Here is a 19,072-nt window from a genome sequence, read left to right as displayed (position 1 = left end):
GCCAGCATATGGGGCTTGTGGCACAGAGCCATGAGCAGAAGAAGCTACATGCCTTCAGGCTGGGTGGGCTCCATACCTCCATGCACAGCTTCCCACTAGAGTCCTGGAAGCCCCTCATGGAGGCATGGAACTGGCTGGCCTGGCCCAATGGCATGTAGACCAGGAGCTGTGCACCACTGGGCCAGGTGGGTTCTATGCTTCCACATGCAGCTTCCAGCACTCCAGGAGGAAGCTGTATGTGGAGGCATGCAGGAGCCTGCCCAGCCCTGATGGTGTATGATTCTGCACCTCCAGGTGCGGCTTCATAACCAGCCTGATGGTGCACAGCTCCCAGGCCGGACCAGCCCTCCCTGTGGGGCTTCCAACACTCCAGTGGGAAGCTGCACATGGACGCACAGAGTTGGGTGCCATAAAGCAGGGCTGGCTCTGTGCCTCCACATGTGGTTTCTCACCAAAGTGTTGAAAGCCCCACGTGGAAGCACTGAGCTGGCTGGGCTGGCCTGATGGGGCATGGTCCATACCTACCAAGAAACCCCACACCCATCCACCCACAACCCCATGCCCACCCACAAATCCCATGCCCACCCCCCGCCAGAGGCAAAAGTTCCCCTCTGCACTTACACCTGCCTAATCATGCAGCTCTATGCCACCAAATCACGGAGGTAGAGACACAGAATCTGCCGCAGTTAAATTATGCAAAATTATGTAATGTGTGGTGATGCCTTTTATGTGCAAAATTGCATGGGTGCATTATTGCATAATTTCCCAGGGTGTGCTAGTAGTGGCACATGTGTAGATGGTGATGCTTTACTGTGCAATAAAGTGCATGTGTAGATGTGCCCACTGTGTATGTTGCTTGACTCAAATACCTCTAGACTCCTGGAATCCACTGCAGGTAGACTGGTGAGATTAGCATAGATCTGAAGGGCCTTATTCCCAGCTTCCTCTGCCTCTGCCAGAACTTTATTGGCCTGTTTTTCAAGGTCTCGGGAAATGTTCTTTGCCTGATTATACCTAAAAACATAAAGAATCCAATTAACCTTGATTTTCTTTTCCTGAATCTAACCAGCTGAAGACTTGGTTGAAACCCAATGGTTAAAAGCAAGTTCTTCCCCAAAACAAGTTTAGACGTGACAAAGTTAGTTTAAGAACCTTTGTACTACTACAACCCAACAGACAGCAGACTGCTCTCCATTACTGACTCACTTCCTGTTAAGCTCATCAATATCTTTTGCTGTTTGGTTCCCTCCAGCCAGTGTCTTCAACAGCAGTTGATATGCCTCTGTTGATGTATCATTTGCTGCCTTGGCTACACGCACAATCTCATCAGCTTCTTGCTTGTGTCTGAACATTAGAAGGGAAAAATAATTCCACTAAATTAGTAACCAGCAGCTTCCTATTCTGGATTCAACATTTTTATTCTCGTCTTGCTCACTTTCCCCTTCCAGCTCCACATGATTAGGGCATTTATGAAGAGGTACTGCTTTAAATGGTCTCGCTCCAAATAAAGACATGCCAAGTGAACCTACAATGGCAGCTGAATGGCCCTGCTAAGAGTCTGCATTCCTGTAGCACTGAGGTTGTATACCAGAGGCTGCCCTCCTCTTTAATACAGATATGCAGCCCAGACCTCTGCATACTCCATAATACAATACACCACTGGTGTTATTGAACAGCAGCAACTTCATATTTGGGGAGGGAAAGCAATTTTTCAATCAAACTACATTTAGTCTACTATTTCCCAACCAGTGAATCAATACAACCCTCGCTGCTGCTGCAAAAAAAGAGTGGCACATTCTCCCATCAGTGCTTTGTCTTAGCATACTAGGTCTTACCGTTCAGCCAATTCACGGGCCTCTCCTGCCAAGACAGTCATGTTGTTAGAGTCACTGCTTGTCTCTGTCGGGCTAATGGACTGAAAACAAAATCAAATATATTATCAGAAGTTGCTCTTTCAACTTTTATGCATTGACAGTTGTAAATATTCATAGCTATAGTCTGCATACTTAAAATGTGACCTATTTTAACTTTTCCAGCATTAGGTTGCCCATGTGTTCTTTGCATGGGTTGGTTTTTTTTTTCCCCTGAGAAGAAATCCTTTGAGTTTTGATTTATAGTGCCTGAGAGACTGGGGGTAGGGTTAACTAAAGTTAAGGTTAGCTAAAGAGGCCCCTGAGGGCTCTTTACGAATGCAGCAATATATGCAAACCAGCCTTCAAGGGAAGACAAAAAAAACCCCCACCCCCCATGTACAAACATATACAGGCTTCGAGCAACATTAAAGAAAAAAAGTGAATTATTAAAATACCATATTCAGTCCATGAAAATTCCCTATAAATCAGTAATACTTTTTCTTTTTTTAGTTTGTTTAACACTTCTTAAATTAAATATCCCAGTTCATTAGACTCTCTAGGATACTAAACTCCCAAACTTAGTGCTGGGAAGAGAAATGCAATCAGGAACTGAAAACAGTGTATTATACTGTCAGAACTGAAAGAAGTGACACAACAGGCCATTTGGCCTTTACAGAGGACTCACCACATTGGCAACTGCCATTTGTGCCTTCTCTAGCATATTGGAAGCTATTTCAATCAGGTCCTCAGTATCCTGCACTCGTTCACGAGCTTGCTTAGCAAGGCCATCTGTTTCTTGCACTGTGCTCTGGATGTTCCGTAATCTGTTGAGCTGGCTTGCCAGAGTGCTGTTAATGTGCCTAAGACGATCCATCAGATCTTGATCCACATCTGAGACAAGTGACATAAATTGGAGGAAGCAAAATAAATTATGCTGGGCACTGATGCTGGAGGAATAAGCAGGAACTCGCTGCTATTGGTAACGTGTTAGTAAATTAATACCTTGTTGAAAAGGGAATGGCAAAACCTTTTAATAAGATGGGAAATCAGTTTAAGATCAAAGTCATTATTAGAGTGCACATAAAAAGCAAGGAATGAAGATGCCATTAACTGCTAAAGCTCCTGCTAGGTTTCAGACATTGGGAGGACATTACCCAGACCCATGGGCGACTGGTGCCTCCCGAGTCAAGGGGGACACCTGCAGAAGCCGCCAGTGATATCATCAGTGGGGACGGGGCTGGCAAGCACCCACAGAAGCTGCTGCGGGCATGGACAGCCCTGTCGGGGAGGGGCACATGCCCCCCACCCCCACCAGTCGCCTATGCCCATGCCAGAGGTAAAAGAGAATTCTTAACATAAGACCTGGACTGAAAAGGCAGCACAACTGCACTTCAAATGATTACATATGGTGTGCAAAACATTTGTTTCATATATTCTATTATGATTAAATCCTATGAACAGTTCACAAACAAAATAGTGAGCTGTGCACTGCTCTTGTGCCCCAGCACATACAAGAAATCCTTTTCCCCAGGCTGGAGAGTTACAGTCGCATCCAAGAACGCAGCAGCCTCTGATGCTTGTGTTTCTATACTCCATGGGAAGAAGAAGTATCAACCTGTGGATCTACATATTATTAGATTCACCAGCCTGGTCACTTCTCTATCCTGAAGTCCCTCTGGCACACAGATGGGCAGACAGTGCTGGTAAAAGTGAGTTATTCCATGCATAAAAGTCATCATTTCTACCCGTTTTGGCTTTTGTGGGGTTTGTATAGTTAAGATACAGCTAGACTTCTTGGAACAGCTGTTGATCTTGTGGACATCAAGGCATAGTAGGGAAGGAAAGTTAGCTTAACTAGGGTTTTGTTAACCTACTACCCTTAGCTTTACTAAACCTAAGTGTTTGTTCTATGCATAGAAGGAGATTAAATTAAGTGACAGCAATACACTGATGTTGAAAAAAAATCTATTATAAAACAGAATACAAGAGGTAATTTTTTTACAGCAATGTTGGCCAGGATATACGATGGGTAGGTTTTAATTTGAACATTCAATGTTTATGAAACTATGTACTTAATTGTAGATAGAAAATGCTGCATTGTGCACAATGTGTTCAAATCAGCATCATAATCAGAAATTCAGGTGAGGTTCTGTGCATGTAATTTGATATTTCTCTTTTTTGCATTTAAGAAAATAAACAGGCATGGTGGGGGGAAGCAAAAATCCTCTAACTTACTCAGTATACTAAGGCATTTTAGAATCTGAGCCTTAAATGAGACCAAAAGTAACTTAAGAGACTTCAAAGGAAACATGACTGACTTAATTCCTATTGCTTTAGTTTAAAGGAGTGACAAAAAGCTGAAGACAAAAACATGACTTTTTTTAACATACAGCACTAAAAGAGCAATGAAAGAAGTGAACAAGTCTTGATCATATCAACACTAACCAAAGTCATTTATGCATGCATGTCATGTAGTCCCAGTTAACTCTGTGGAACTACTCATGTGCAAATCATCGTAAAAACAAAACAAAACCAAACCAAAAACCTGGGCTTAAGTATCAAGTTGGCTTAACTTCGATTTCTGAATGATCAAACTTTAAGAAGGGTTTAAAACCTAGTTTGTACCAGTCGCCCTGCTTACCACCAACTGGGAACCTGATCCCCTTAAACAGCCCTGCTGAGAAGGGAAGGAATGGCTTTAGGAGCTGCCTTCAGCCATCCCCTTTCCTCAGCAGGGACTAAACTGCAGGGGATAGGGACACGGCTCATTTCTGAACTTATTTAAAGAACAAAGATTTTTTCTAAGCTCTGGAAATGAAGTTATAACTCTTCTTCTTCTCCAGTACCCACACAGTGACCCACTTTTCACCAGCAAATGATCTCAAAAGGCTTGCATTTTCTAATGAGCAATATCCCCAACTTGCCGAGCCTTTGCAAAGATGTAAGTATCTAATAATTTATGGCCATGTCTCCATCTCCCTTCCTAACCACTGTTAAACCAGGCAAGAGCAGCTGAGGTATCATAATAGTAGTTAACTTTATTTCAGTGAACTGAATGTCCCATACCACTGAAACCCTGTCTTTTGGGGTTTTCTTCAACACAGTACTAGTGCAGTATTATAGCTGTTGTTATGCCCACATAATATCAACGCATTGACCACTCCTCCAGGAATATTATCATTCCAGTTCAGCCAATTCCCAGGACTTACCTCAGGTCTTAGTGCCAAAAGAGCCCATGGTATGTTCTACTTATAGCAGTGGGCAAACTGGAAAACCTTTCCAGCATCTCATGACAATTCACTACTTCTGGTAAATTTAGGAGTACAATTATAAAAAAGAGGTTTGTCTGCAAAAGCAAGGGACTTTAGACTACAAGTCCCTTCGAATCTTACCTACTTTACCTATCGCCAACCAAAGTGGGAAGAACTGCTCAAAGAAAGGGCAGAGAGGATATAAAAACTGGATACCAGACACACATTACTTATTTACTGAACAGGACTTGAAGCAAGTGATGCAAAGTTGCCTGAGCTAAAACCAATGCCAACCAGTGCAAGATGCACATCAACACTCCATCACAAAAGTAAAGCTCTGTGCAGGAGACAGTCTTAGATTATGGAATAAACTCCTACCAGAACTAAGAACCACCACAAACTCACCCACCTGGTGCTCTAAGGGTAAGACAGTCTTATTTCACTGTAGCTTTCTTTAATAAATGCATTCCAGCATTTACGGAGTCCCCCGTGGTTCAGTGGTAAAATCCTCACCTACCACACTGAAGACCTGGGTTCAATTCCCAGACACTTATAACTACAGCATGGAGGCACCAAACATCTGGACTCAGTCTGGTCTTTGGATTCTATCTCAGTGGCCTAAAGGAAGAACAAGGTCTGGGCAGCTTCCACTCCTCCAAAAAACAAAATCAAAACCCTCAAAATTCCTGCCCAGGCATATGCATCGAAGGTCTGGGTGGCCCTCACACATACACCGTGATCCAGGAGAATTGACAGTTGCCACATCAGCGTTTACATTTAAAAATACAAGCTGGTCAAGTTACTGGAAACTACTCAAATTATGGTGAAGAGGCACTGTAAGAACCTACACAGACCACAGCATAAAAAAAGACAAACCCATACATTTTAGGTCTATGACCAAAGAATGTTTTAGCCCACAGAATGGTCTTTGAAGAGTTAAGAGCAATGTACAGCTGCATTTGCTACTGGCGAGTGCTATACACAGACATGCACTTCTGAGTACATGCATATTTTGGAAATGGGAACAAAGATTTTGATAGTAAATAACTGAGTAAAGCCCCTTTAAGTTATTCTCAATCTCTGAATAAGTCCTGCACCATGTTCTCTCTATCGTTTGAAAAAGGTCCCCTTATTTTTTGTCTTATTCTTGCAAATGCTTACAGCCTTCCACAATCTGAACACCAATGCATGGCCTTTTCAAATGCTTTATCATAGGGCTGGAAGGGATCTCAATATTCACCTAGTCCAGTGCCTTTGCACTGGGTTGGCTCTCCTGAAGCAGGTTATCAGAGTCAAATGAAGCTTTGCACCATGAAAGAAGTAAAAACATTCAGGAAACAACCAGCCCCAGATAGTCACCACTGGGATCAGATCAACCTACCTTTGCTGCTCTGTGCATCTTCAAGCAAATCCATGACCTCTCTCTCTACCTCCTTCAGCCTGTCCTCAAAGGCCTGGTCTGTCACAGTTTCTTCTCCTGTACCTAGGTTTGCTATAAGATTTTCCAGTTCTTGCAACTTCTGTCTTTGTTCCGCCACCTAAACAAAGGGGAGAAGTGGTTGCATATCAACAGCTTTCCTTGTCGATAAAAAGAGTGGAGGCACAGTATCAGTCACAAGGTTCAGCCTCCAGTAGGTGTCGCTCAGATGTTATGTGAAAAGTCTCTGCTCAAAAGTATATAGGTTTGTGCCCATCTCCTCTGTACTTTTGAGGGCTGAGACTCCATCATATGCTACTTAATGTGCCTCTGTCTGCATCAGTACTTGGGAACAAAATCAGAGGAATACAGCGCGGGTCTTACCTTATCTTTCACTAGCCTGTAGCATGCAGGGCACTCCTGACAGCCAGGCCAAGACCGATTGTAGAAATAGTTCTCTTCACACTGGTCACAACGGTTCCCCACGAAGCCTTCCTTACACTCACAGCGACCATCTTCCTTGCACTGCAGAGCGCGAGAACCCTCAGGATCACAGTCGCATGCTTCATGAAAGTTAAAATATGGAAGTCATACAGGAGGAAGGGGAAAGGACAAAAAATTACTCCGACCCTTTCCCTGCAGGAATACCACACAGCTTACAGATGCGTGAGTTGAAGTTTTTCCCTGCTGTGATTTTTATACCCTGTATCAGTAGTTGGCAATCTTTTCAAGCCGTGGACTGGAGCAACCTGGCTCTGATCTGTCACATGACAGTGGTCTGCATCAGCGATGTGGGGGCATATGATAGAGCACCCACATCAGCGTACAACTGCCACTTCTCCCAGCCTCCTGCTCCCTGGCTGGGGCACGAGTGCAGCGTACAGGCAGGGGGGAGCTGGGCCAGAGCTAGGCAGCCAGGCGCTGCAACTCCCCACTGGCTGAAAGCTACATTTGTACCCAGCTTTGGGGATGGTGGGGGAGGAAGCAGTAGTACTGGTACAGGTGCAGCTCCTCACTCCTCAGACCCAGTATAGACATGGGCAGAGGCATCTCCAGCTCTGTTGGCCAGATCCAGTGGGTCTACGAGCTAGATCTGGCCTACAGACCTTATGTTGTTGACTCCTGCCCTATGTTATTATCAGGGATCCTGGTTTTCCCTGAGAAAAAAGCAAGCACATTCTCTAATAAAATGCCCCAAATCTGTGATCAAAATTAATGGCCTCCTACAGCCACCCCACCCCCCCAGCCCTGTTTGTGCTTCACTTTTTCCCCCTGACTTGCTGATGCCCCTCACCCCCCACCCATACCCCTGCTTCCCCAGGCCTGCCAGAGTGGGGCCCCAGCTGCCAGGGCTACAGACACAGGCCTGCAGCCCCCTGCCCCTGCTACAGAGCGCTGCACACACTCCTGGGGGACAGGGGGAAATCACTAGTCGTTATGTGTGTGGGGCAGGCACGCGCTGTATGTTGTGGGCTTGGGCTCTTGCCCTGCTGCCCTTCCCTAGGGCTTCTGCAGCCCAGAGGGCATAACCCAACATGTCAGGGAAGAGCAGAGCTGCGCGGATAAGCTGCTTGCTGCTGAGATGCTAAGAGTTCTGCGCTGCCCTGACAATGCACCCCCTGTGCACATGGCAACTTTGAGGGGTACAACCCTGCACCACTGCCCTCACTGCAGCTGCGCACACAGGGGACGCGTTGTCAGGACAATGGGGACCTCAGGGCAGTGTGGAGCTTCTCCATACAGCTCCGTTGTTCCCTGCCAGGTTGTGCCTGCTGGGCTGCGGAGGCCCTAGAAGAGGGCAGCAGGGCGGAAGCCCGAGCCCCCAAAGAGGAAAGGCAGGAGGGTTGAGCTCTATGTCAAAGAGCAACTCATATCATCAAGGATTAGCTTCGGGTTAGAGGAGGGTCGGGCAGAGACACCATAGGTCAAACTACAAGGGGGCATGGCGAAAGGGACCTTATGGTGGGTGTCTACTACAGACCACCCAACCAGGGGGAAGAGCTGGACCAGGACTTCTCCGGTCAGCTTATGGGGGCGGTTAGGTCAAGGGATGTCATTGTCATGGGTGACCTAAACTACCCAGACATTTGCTGGGAGGAGCAAACAGCCAGGTCTGATTGCTCGCATAGGTTCCTGGCTGTATTACAGGACCTTCACCTTAACCAGGAGGTACACAGCCCGACTAGGAGTAACGCCTTGCTGGATCTGGTCCTGGCCACTGGGGATGACCTGGTGAGGTGACTGCAGGTCCTTGACCACTTGGACAATAGCAATCATCACCTGCTGGAATTCACTATCCAGCGCAGGGTGTCAAGGGCTTATAGCAAGACTAAAGCCTTTGACTTCAGAAGGGCCAACTTCAATGAGCTACAGAGATTAGTGGGGGAGGCACCGAGGGCCCAGAAGGTAGAGGAGATGGGAGTCCATGAGGGATGGTCGTACTTTAAGGTGGCGATCCTCCAGACCCAAAGGGTAATAATTCCTGAGAGAAGCAAGGTGGGTAGGAGTGCTCAGAAACCCCCATTACTCAGCAAGGGCATTCAGCAATGCCTGAGGACTAAAATGGTGGCATACAACCAGTGGAAGAGAGGGGCTATCACTGAGGAGGAGGAGTACTCCTCAGCCCGTGAGTGTAGGAGGGCTATTAGGAAGGCCTAGGCAGAGATGGAGTTCAGGCTAGCATCCAGGATTAAGGACAGCAAAAAGTTCTTTTTCAAGTACACTGGGAGCAAGAAGAGGGCACCAGTCAATGTAGGACCCCTGCAAAAATCAAATGGTAACCCTGTGGATACGCCAGATGAGAAAGCCGATATTTAACAGTTTCTTTGCCTCTGGTTTCTTCAGCAGGGACCAGGACATCGCTCCTGCCAGAGGTAGGGACAATCTCAGGGATAGCTCTGTCAGGCCTTGGGTCAGTGCTAATGTAGTTAGGGATCTTCTGGAAGGGCTGGACATTTTTAAATCTGCAGGTCCAGATGCCCTCTACCCAAGGGTGTTGAGGGAGCTGGCAGGGGTCATTGCAACCTTGGCCCAGCTGTATAAGCATTCATGGTCACCTGGCCAGGGGCTGGGGGATTGGAAACTAGCTAATGTGGTCCCCATTTTTAAGAAAAGAAGGAAGGAGGACCCAAGTTACTATAGGCCCATAAGCCTCACCTCGGTCCTCAGGAAGATCTTGGAGAAAATCATCAAGGAGCACATCTGTGGGGGGCCAGCAGGGGAGATCATGCTCAGGGGCAACCAGCATGGGTTCATCAAAGGCAGGTCCTGCCTGACCAACCTTTTATGACCTGGTAACTAAATCCTTGGATGATGGTGTCTTTCTAGACTTTAAAAATGGACACTGTCTCTCACCCCATTCTCATTAATAAATTAAGCGACTGTGGCACTGATGCCTACACAGTTAGATGGGTAAAAAACTGGCTGATGGGGCGCACCCAGAGAGTAGCAGTGGATGGGTCGTACTCAACCTGGTGAGATGTGGAGCAGTGGGGTACCCTGGGGCTCAGTCCTTGGGCCCGCACTGTTCAACATCTTCATCAGCGACTTGATGAGGGGGTTGAGAGCATATTGTCCAAGTTTGCTGATGACACTAGGATGTGGGGCGAGGTGGACACACTTGAAGGGAGAGAGAGGCTGCAACTAGATTTAGACAGACTACAAAAGTGGGCAGATGAGAATAGGATGGGGTTCAATGTAGATAAATACAGGGTGCTGCACCTCGGGAGAAGGAATCCACAGCATACATACAGGTTGGGGAGTTCCCCTGTTGAAAGCACAGAGGCGGAAAGGGATCTTGGAGTCATTGTTGACTCTAAGATGAACATGAGCCGCCAGTGCCAGACCACAGCCAGCGGTGGCCAGAATCTGGAACCAGCTTCCCAGGGAAGTGGTCCTTGCCCCTACCTTGGGCAAATTCAGAAAGAGGTTAGATGAACACCTGTCTGGGTTCTTGTGAACCCAGCATTCGTTTCTGCCTGTGGCAGGGGGTCAGGCTAGATGACCTGTTCAGGTTCCTCCTGACCCTAGCTACTACTACTACTACCACCACCACCATGAAAGCCTATACCCGCCCCTACTCCCACCCCGCACTGGGAGGCATGGGTCCCCCTTGTCCCCTAGGAGTGTGCGCCACAGGAGCCACCGCCCACGAGCTGCCTGCTGCCTGTCCTGCACCCCACCGTGGCCCTGCAGCTGCACACTGTGGTTCCTGCACCCAAGCCCCATGCACTGCCAGCTGGGCAGCAGCCCCAGCCCCAGCCCTGCTCAGCTCCCTCCCTCCTTACGAGGGCCTCAATTTACCCCACTTCCCCCTGCCACTTACCTGTGGGAGCTGCTCTCCAGGCTGCCTGGGGCCATGTGCATGTACATGCATGTGGTGCCCCCTGTCTCACTGCCCTCCCTCCCAACCTCCCTAGCCTTCAGGAAGCTCATTGCAAAACTGCAAAATCCACAGGTTTCTTCAGTAAAATGGGAAATCCATGTTTGCCTTGGGTAAAAGGCAAAATCCGCAGTTTACTCCGCTTTTCCATGTTAAAAGGAAAACCTGGATCCCTGGTTATCAAGTAAGCACACCTCTCAGGCTGAAATATTTACATCAAGCTATAAAACTTCTTCACTAGTGCCCCAAGGGCAATTATCTTTCTACCCATCCCTCTCATTAGAATGATCTTCAATTAATTAATTTGCTCTCACAGTAATAAGAAGGTTGGGAGAGGATTTAGTCATAGTCCTATTCTCATGTCATAATTTATACACTTTGCGTCTTTACAGAAATGAGTCAGCACCTTAAGGCTACATTCCAGAACAGAGCCATAGGAGTTTAGAGAACAGAAAACAGAACCATTCATGGCCAAGATTCAGAGCAAGTGTTTATTCCAAGGAGAGGCAGATGTCTACAAGTAAATGCATTAAGAGCCCCTTGAGAGAGAAAGGAAAAAGGTCTTACAAATAAATCAAGAGGAAAACAACTTCACTGAGACCAGGCTTCACTCAAAGTTCAGGATGAGCACGTGTGTACACATGCACAAACACTCTGATTATGTTATGTAAGGGAATGGTGAAGTGAGCGGGAGAACACAGGGAAAACAGGGAGGAAAGGATGAGAAAACACAGGTGATCACCCCAATTTCAACCCTACACTACTTACGTTTGCAGCCTTCTGGTCCAAATCCAAAGTGGTTGACCTCACATCTCTCACAGCGCTGACCAGTGATGCCTGGCTGACATTCACACTGCCCGGTCTGTATGTCACACTGACCATTAGTGGAACCCAGTGCATGACAGTCACACCTGTTGACAGAGGCCATATTTCAGTGCAAGCAGTAAATGCAACAGGCTGCACATACGCACCAAATTCCATTCAAGGATCTCAAAAAGCCTTTATGAACATTAAGCTTTACACAACCCGTATGAAGTGCACATTGATGTCCCAGAATTATCAATGAGGAAAGCAAGGCGCATAGATTAACTGCATTGCACAACACTACAGTGAGTCAGCAACTCAACTAGGAGCAGAATCCAGACGTCCCAGCTACCAATTTTCCTGTAATCCCAAGACTGTTTTCTGTTTAAAACACATATTTACAGCTATTTGTAAATTATCTTTCTTATACAATTCTCATCTTATCTGTCCCTTAACTAATCCTCTCCTCCTGTCCAATCACCATGCATGTATAATCTAATCCATTTATAACAAACAAACTAGCATTAACATTAACTTTCCACCACCTGGAAAGCACAGAAATGTCATGACTGCCACAGCAGAGGTCAACCTCACCTCTCACAGCCCTGTCCACTCTGGAGGTTGTAAAAGCCAGGCTCACAGGCACTACAGTCCCTCTCTATGACATGTGGCAGGCACTCACACTGTCCAGTTACTTGACTGCAGCTTGTCTGTTGTTTCACCGTGCCATAACGATTACAACTGCAAGCTTCAAGAAAGCAGAATGTATTTAAAGAAATTAGTAGAGTACTGATGCTGCAAAAAGTACCCAACTGCAGTTCCCACATATCATACAGCACACCAGTGCATATCTCAAACAGCAGCTTTGGCACCACATACAGTGCATCCTCATTTTGTCAGATCTCTGGGTAAATTTACACCAACGCCATTTTAACAGGTCACAAACATCAGCATAGAATTAAATCTTTCACTTTATAGGAGGTCTGTATGCAATGCCATGATCTGAACTCTGGTATTTTCCCCACTTTTTTTTTTTTTGTCAGACCAAGACAGACTACAAAAGAACAGGCACCTGAGATCATCCAATTACCCCAAAGGTATGCTGTAGAGATTAAGAGGCTGTGTCTGTAACTGATAAATCCATTGATTTTCCTGCATGAAAGGACAAAAGGCAGCACTTACCTTTGCACTTGCTCTCAGGGTTTGGAGCTAAGGGGTTCCCAAAGAACCCAACTTTGCAGCGGTCACAGTAGAAGCCAGCTGTGTTGTAGATGCATTTCAGGCATTCACCTGTTTGTCTGTTACAGTTTCCCACGGCATTGGGATCAACGTTGTCATTGCACTGGCAGAGACGGCAAGGCCTTCCAGCACCATATTCACTAAGAGGGTCTCCAAAATAGCCATCATCACATAACTCACACCTTTTACCTGGGAACAGGATGAACACACAAGTTACATTAGGAAGCCATATATTAAAACCTAATTTGGATTCTCTTTACAGCCCTTTCTGATGATCTCTCGAGGTCCCTTCCAGCCCTGATGTCTATGAAATATAGCCCTTCTCATCTTGTTTCTTCATCTATTGTGATGTGACAAGAAAGTTATGGTGAGTTTGGAGCTCTCTTAAGGAAGAGTCTGCAGCAATCTTCATAAGTAAAGCTGCCTTTTGATTTTTAGTTAAATTACTATTTGAAACACTCTGATTCAGTCTTTTTGCAGTGATAACAATAAGATACTTGCAAAAAACTGTTAGTGTATTGTCCACTTGAAACTCCTAAAACCAAACAATTTTGGACATTTGTCTATACCTGTCAGGTGACTAGGAGTGCTTTTAGAGCCATTTACCTCTCTAGGCAATCACCAATGCGAAGCTCAGTTCCCCTGTCTTTCTACCCAGTGTCTGAACACTTTATCCCTCCCTAAAATTTCCTATGCAAAAGCCAAATACTTCACAAAGTCTTTAAGACTCATGAATGGTAATTCTCAGTAGTTACACTCTTTCAGACCCTTGAGAACTATGGTTTCTTTAAGAAGAAACCCAAAATACTCATTAGATAGAGAAGAGCTGTTTGCATCTCAGGAAACACTTTTATAGGTTTTTGTTCCCTCTCCCATCATGTCTCAAATCATAAGAGATGGTATATTTATGAGGGGTACACGAGGCACTGAAACATCATAGATTCAACAGTGACCGGTGTGAGAATGTCAGACATACCAGTTATAACTAAAGATAAGCCCAAATCAAAATCTGACTTAAGATCTCAACTTTACAGTTTTGGACAATAACTCTTTCAAGAATTTATTGCATGTACATGCACCTCCCACAAGCAGATCACTAAATTATTTTATTTAGTCAGGCACAGCAAACTTGGGCAAGAATTCAGAGCAAGTCTTAGCCCAGCTATGTGCTTACAAGCATTTATAGTTACCTGGTTCTTTTGACTGCTTTGTGTCAAGCATAAATTCAGCTCAAGGTCTAAAGTAAAGTGCCCCTTTGAATTCTACGTGCTGATTGCATACACATGAGAGGTTTTATTTGATGAGTTTAATTGCCTAACAATCAAAATAAAGAACCTGATGAAACACTTCTGTCTCAGGTTATTAAAAACACATTCTACAAATCAGCTCACTAGGCCTGATGATTCACTAAAGACTATGACTCCTAGGCAGAAAAAGCCTTCTGCAGTAAACTGTACACAATGTCTGCCAGGATAGCAGAGGGGAGATATGACCCCTATTTCTCTCTATATCAGAGCAGGAAGAATAGCAGCCCTTACTGACTCTTATAGGCTCCTATTTTCTGCCAAGACCCACCCCAGCATCATATAAACAACAGTACTTTGTATCAGATGTTTGTATGCCTCACGTACCATACACATTTTCAGACTTTGCTTGAATTAAATCTCAGTTGTTTCTTCTTCAAGGAAGAACTGGCTTTTTGGAGTTCACAGCATTAAGCTTTGGAAAAACAGTGAACCCAATACCAGCTACAAACTATCTGCTAAGACGAAATACAGAACAAAAAGGCAGAAGCATTCAGTTCTGCTCATTTCACTTCACTAGTGGAAGCAGATCTATAGTAAAGCAGCTCTGAAAACCAGTGGGTTTCAGAAGCTCTGAATAGAGAACGTACCTGTGACACCAGAAGGACAATTCGTGCATACCACCTCTTTTGTCTTAGGCACTACGGCACAGGTTGAGCCTCCTGGACACGGACATGGCTGACAGTCAGAGGAAGTGCCTGCAGTTGCATCACCATAATATCCTTCACTGCACTTTTCACAGTGAGGACCTGCTGTGTTATGCCTGCAGTCACATGCACCTGTTTTTGTGGGAAGAAAAAAAAAACCATAGCAGGACATGTTTTCACTTTTCTCTAGTCATTGACACCACCATTATTTGAAAAGAAAATCCAGGAAATCTCCTACTGCTCCCCCCTATATACCAACTCCCATTTCTCTTCCTTACCAGTCTCTGGATCACATGTCTCACTGTGCCCATTACAGGTGCACAGTACACACGAACTGTATGGCCCAAGGCTAGGAGTCTCCCTCCTGTAACCTGGGGCACAGTGCTCACAAATTTGTCCTTCATATCCTGCTGGGCAGGTACAGCTCTCCACCCATGCTGCTGGGGCTCCAGGCCCTGGACGAGCGCTCACAATTGTGACATCATCCAGGTAGCCAGCATCTGGAAAGAGAAGGGTTTCATTACTCATACATTACAAACAGTACAAGACAAGCTAATCTACTTAAGGTCAGATGTAAGCCTGTTCATAGCACTAATTATGCAGTGTCAAAAGAGATGGATTCACTATCACTATGATAGGAAAGTCTGTAATTATTTAGGCTACAGAAGGATGCAAGGTAGCTCAGAGGAAGGGAACACACTCACACAAGCCACAAAATAGAGTGGACAGTCTCTTCTGCATGAGCTATGCAGGCACACAGCAATGACGTTTATGTATCAGCCTTTCTGCAATGCAGCTTCAGAAATTATAATTTGTATAAATATAGCCTGACAGTAAAAGTCCCACCTTTGTGGGTATTTCCAGACAGTTTCCATCCTTCCATAAGAGATGCAAAGACCAAAACTTCCTGAATCTTTAATGCATCTGTAAAACTTGTATAATGGATCCTTCACCAGAAATGCACTATCATAGTAGCAGAAAAAAACTAAGGCATCCCTCTACCTGCTATCGTTTGGGTGTTTTGCCTCCAACTTCACCTTCCCTTGGTAATTTACTACGGAGATTAGGTGCAATTCCCCTTAGGCAGTGTTTTCTTTAAATACAGAGTGGTTGTTATGGTGTTTATATCAATGTAGGGGTGTTGGTATTGGTGCAGAAGTTCAAGCACTCCAAGAAGAACCCCAGGAGTCCTGGGACATTAGCAGCAACAGGAATGCTCAGAAGTCAAGCCCCTCTATACATTTCCTCTTCATTTCATAATCCATAAATTCCTTGAATGTAAACAGATTCTACTTAAAATTCTTGTAGCTTCCTGACCTTTACATTCACACACATTTTCATGCTATTTTACTGTGAATCCATTATGCACTAGTGTTTTAGTCACCAACATTTTATCTCTAACTATGACCTAGTCCCAAAAACCCTTCCTCTGTGGAACTTCTGCTGAAGCAAAACTGAAGTTCTACACATGAAGAGCTTTCAAGATCAGCCCATTCCCATTTAGAACACTCATCGTCCATTCTTTCATGACACATTACAAGTACCACAAAAGTGATATACATCTTTAATCTATATCAAGGGTGGGCAATTATTTCAGCTGGAGGGCCACTTAAGTTTTAGTGAACTCTCGAGGGCCATGCGCACAAAATCTTTTAGAGGATATCATTTTAACAAATTATAGATTAAAAAAAATCATAGGCTAAAAATCAAGTCTCTAGTATAACACATTTTAATTTTTTTTTAATTTGTTCTGATTTATGTTTTTTGAGTAGTATATATAGAAATGACTTCATTATAGCTCAAAACAGTTTTAGTCTAGTATACTGTGTGCACGGAGGGGAGTTGGGGGGGTGCTGTGCTAGGTCAGAGGGGGGAGGAGGGGCAGGGGGCATGTACAGTGGGTGCGTGCAGCAGTGCTTGCCCAGGCAGTGCAGGGCTAGGTGTGGTCTGCCCCTAACCCCCTTCAGCTGTCCCCGTGGTGCTCTAAATGGGGCCAAGCCCTACCTGCTCCTACCCAGGGTAGCCCGCACTGTGCTCCTGCCCAGCTTCAACCCCAGCCAGTATGCACACCTTCCCAGTGGAGCTGCTCCCAGTGCAGCTGCAGCTGCTCAGGAAACTGCTCAGCTCCCACCTCCAGCAACTCCTCCTCCTGTCCCAGCTGCACCACTCTGGGCAGCAGGCAGCACAGGGAAGGACAGTGGCCATGGGGACACACGACAAGCACCACAAGCCCAGCCAGGCAGGGGGAAGCTGCAGTCTGCCACCTCCTGCCCCAGCACGTGTGGCTCCAGCTTCCAGTTGCATTCCACCTACTCTGCCTGCCTGCAGATGGCTGTTCATTATGCTAGGTGGGCAGAGTGCGTAAAAGGTGGACAGGAGCTGGAGGCCCACACACTGGGCCAGGAGTCACCTAGCTGCATCTTCCCTCCCCCCCGGGTGTGTGGTACCCAACACACATCCCCGTGACTGTACCCCTTCCCTGTGCTACCTGCTGCCCAGAGCAGCAGCAGGGGCCGGAGAAGGAGGAACTGAGCAGTTCCCCAGATGGCTACAGCCACACCGGGAGCAGCCCTCCTGGGAAGCTGTGTGCACTGGCTGGGGCCACGGCCAGGCACAGGGGGGAACATGATGCAGGCTGCCCCAGATGGGAGCAGATGGCACTCAGCTCCATGCTGAGCACTGCAGGGGCAACTGTAGGCCACATGCAATCAACTGGTGGGTGTCCACCCATGGGCTGGATCCAATCAGTTGGCAAGCCGTATCTAGCCTGCAGGCTGTATTTTGCCCACCCCATATTAAAAGATTCCTGCTGAGACCTTCTTCAAAACTCTAGAATGGGCCAAGTATGCTGCCAGATTTGTTACCAATTAAACCTCGCCTGTATTTTACAGAAGCAGGGGAGAAGACAGTGACTGTAATGGCATTTCCTCTCTAAGCCAGTGCAAAAAGTCCAGGAAGCTGAAATCACAAGAGATCAGCTCCTGTAATTTGTGGCCTCTGGACAAACTACTAGCCTTAGATATTTGTGACTGGTGCCTGCAACACAGCAGCCACTGTTACTCTGCAATAACAGATGGTTTGCACATCCTGTAATCTACTCCAAACCTCACCCCTATACCTACTTCTCTCACTGTACGTTCCACGGATCTTGATAGAAGTCAAGTTGTGAAGCAGTTTTTGAAACTCAAAAGAGGTAAGAGCTGGTCTCCATGGGTAATCTGTTGCCTCATGAAGTCTATGGAAAAGAATCAAGGTTATTTACATGATTCACAGCTTTCACACACCAAATAACTTTATACCTTTAACTGGCCCATTCCAGCAATTATATGGTGTTACAACATATTTAGCATATATTCACACACAACTGCTAACCAGTGAGCCCTCCGTTAATCTAATCTCAGTTACAAAACAAGTGCCAATTTAAAAGAGCAAATTCAGCACTGTTAGTTTTCTCACTGAATCCAATGTCTGCTCCATGTCAGATATCCCTTCCTTCCTCTTCCTTTCCATGTTACATGGAAAACTGGCTTACCTGAAGGTGTATTTCAGTGTGTTCTCACTGGGATAAGAGTTGCCCTGAGCAATAAGAGGCACAGACACTCTAAAGTCAGCCCCTTCAAGCACCAGGTCCTCTGCAGACAGACGGGTGTCCCTCCGATCTACTCTGAAGGAGAAGGTAAGGTTTTGACCATAACTCAAAACCTGGTTACCCAAGAACTTGCCTGGAACAGAATTATAAACCCTTATGATTAGAGACAGACAAGTTACAATGTGGCAATCTGGTGAATTTTAGAGGATCTCATCTCTGACACTACTTACCTGGTGCAACAAAATAGATAGGGAAATAGCTGTCTGAGGTAACTGAGATGTCCTGGGTCTCAGCACTCCACTGGAGTAATATTTCAGAGCCATCTCGTTGTTCAGCACGCCACTCATCCTCACCTGAAACCCAGATATACAAAAACCCCATAAAATGGATCATATCACACAGTGCATGTAGAATACTGCTCAGCAGTGCTGGAATTTTGACCCCAAATTTTATCCACTGGTGCTAAATGGCTTTAAAGTGTGTTAAACACTATTAGAAAGCCAAGGAACTCCTTTCCAGATAAGACCTAGAATTTTTTTAAGCGATGACTTCATACAAACTGCACCCAGTTCCACAGTAATTCTCAA

At 45.8% G+C, this 19,072-nt stretch overlaps 1 protein-coding gene across 1 annotated transcript in view; it reads right to left on the bottom strand.

Annotated features, from left to right (window-relative positions):
- LAMC1 (laminin subunit gamma 1) overlaps nucleotides 1–19,072 on the bottom strand; it is a 152,630-nt gene that overhangs the window by 8,623 nt on the left and 124,935 nt on the right. Inside the window, exons 9-22 of the mRNA XM_090048173.1 lie at nucleotides 18,716–18,838; nucleotides 18,429–18,618; nucleotides 18,019–18,131; nucleotides 15,175–15,396; nucleotides 14,840–15,028; nucleotides 12,889–13,134; nucleotides 12,301–12,454; nucleotides 11,671–11,813; nucleotides 6,906–7,084; nucleotides 6,486–6,642; nucleotides 2,539–2,744; nucleotides 1,836–1,915; nucleotides 1,207–1,344; nucleotides 870–1,014 (exon numbers count right to left, since the gene is read on the bottom strand). Of these exons, the coding sequence (XP_089904299.1) occupies nucleotides 870–1,014; nucleotides 1,207–1,344; nucleotides 1,836–1,915; nucleotides 2,539–2,744; nucleotides 6,486–6,642; nucleotides 6,906–7,084; nucleotides 11,671–11,813; nucleotides 12,301–12,454; nucleotides 12,889–13,134; nucleotides 14,840–15,028; nucleotides 15,175–15,396; nucleotides 18,019–18,131; nucleotides 18,429–18,618; nucleotides 18,716–18,838 (2,285 nt within the window). The remainder of the gene's footprint in view (nucleotides 1–869; nucleotides 1,015–1,206; nucleotides 1,345–1,835; nucleotides 1,916–2,538; nucleotides 2,745–6,485; nucleotides 6,643–6,905; nucleotides 7,085–11,670; nucleotides 11,814–12,300; nucleotides 12,455–12,888; nucleotides 13,135–14,839; nucleotides 15,029–15,174; nucleotides 15,397–18,018; nucleotides 18,132–18,428; nucleotides 18,619–18,715; nucleotides 18,839–19,072) is intronic.

This window comes from Crocodylus siamensis, chromosome 5 (assembly GCF_052110815.1).
Source record: "Crocodylus siamensis isolate JL-2025a chromosome 5, ASM5211081v1, whole genome shotgun sequence".
In the NCBI taxonomy this organism is placed as follows: Eukaryota; Metazoa; Chordata; order Crocodylia; family Crocodylidae; genus Crocodylus; species Crocodylus siamensis.
Note: the sequence above shows the minus strand (reverse complement) of the source record. Positions and strands in the feature narration are given on the sequence as shown.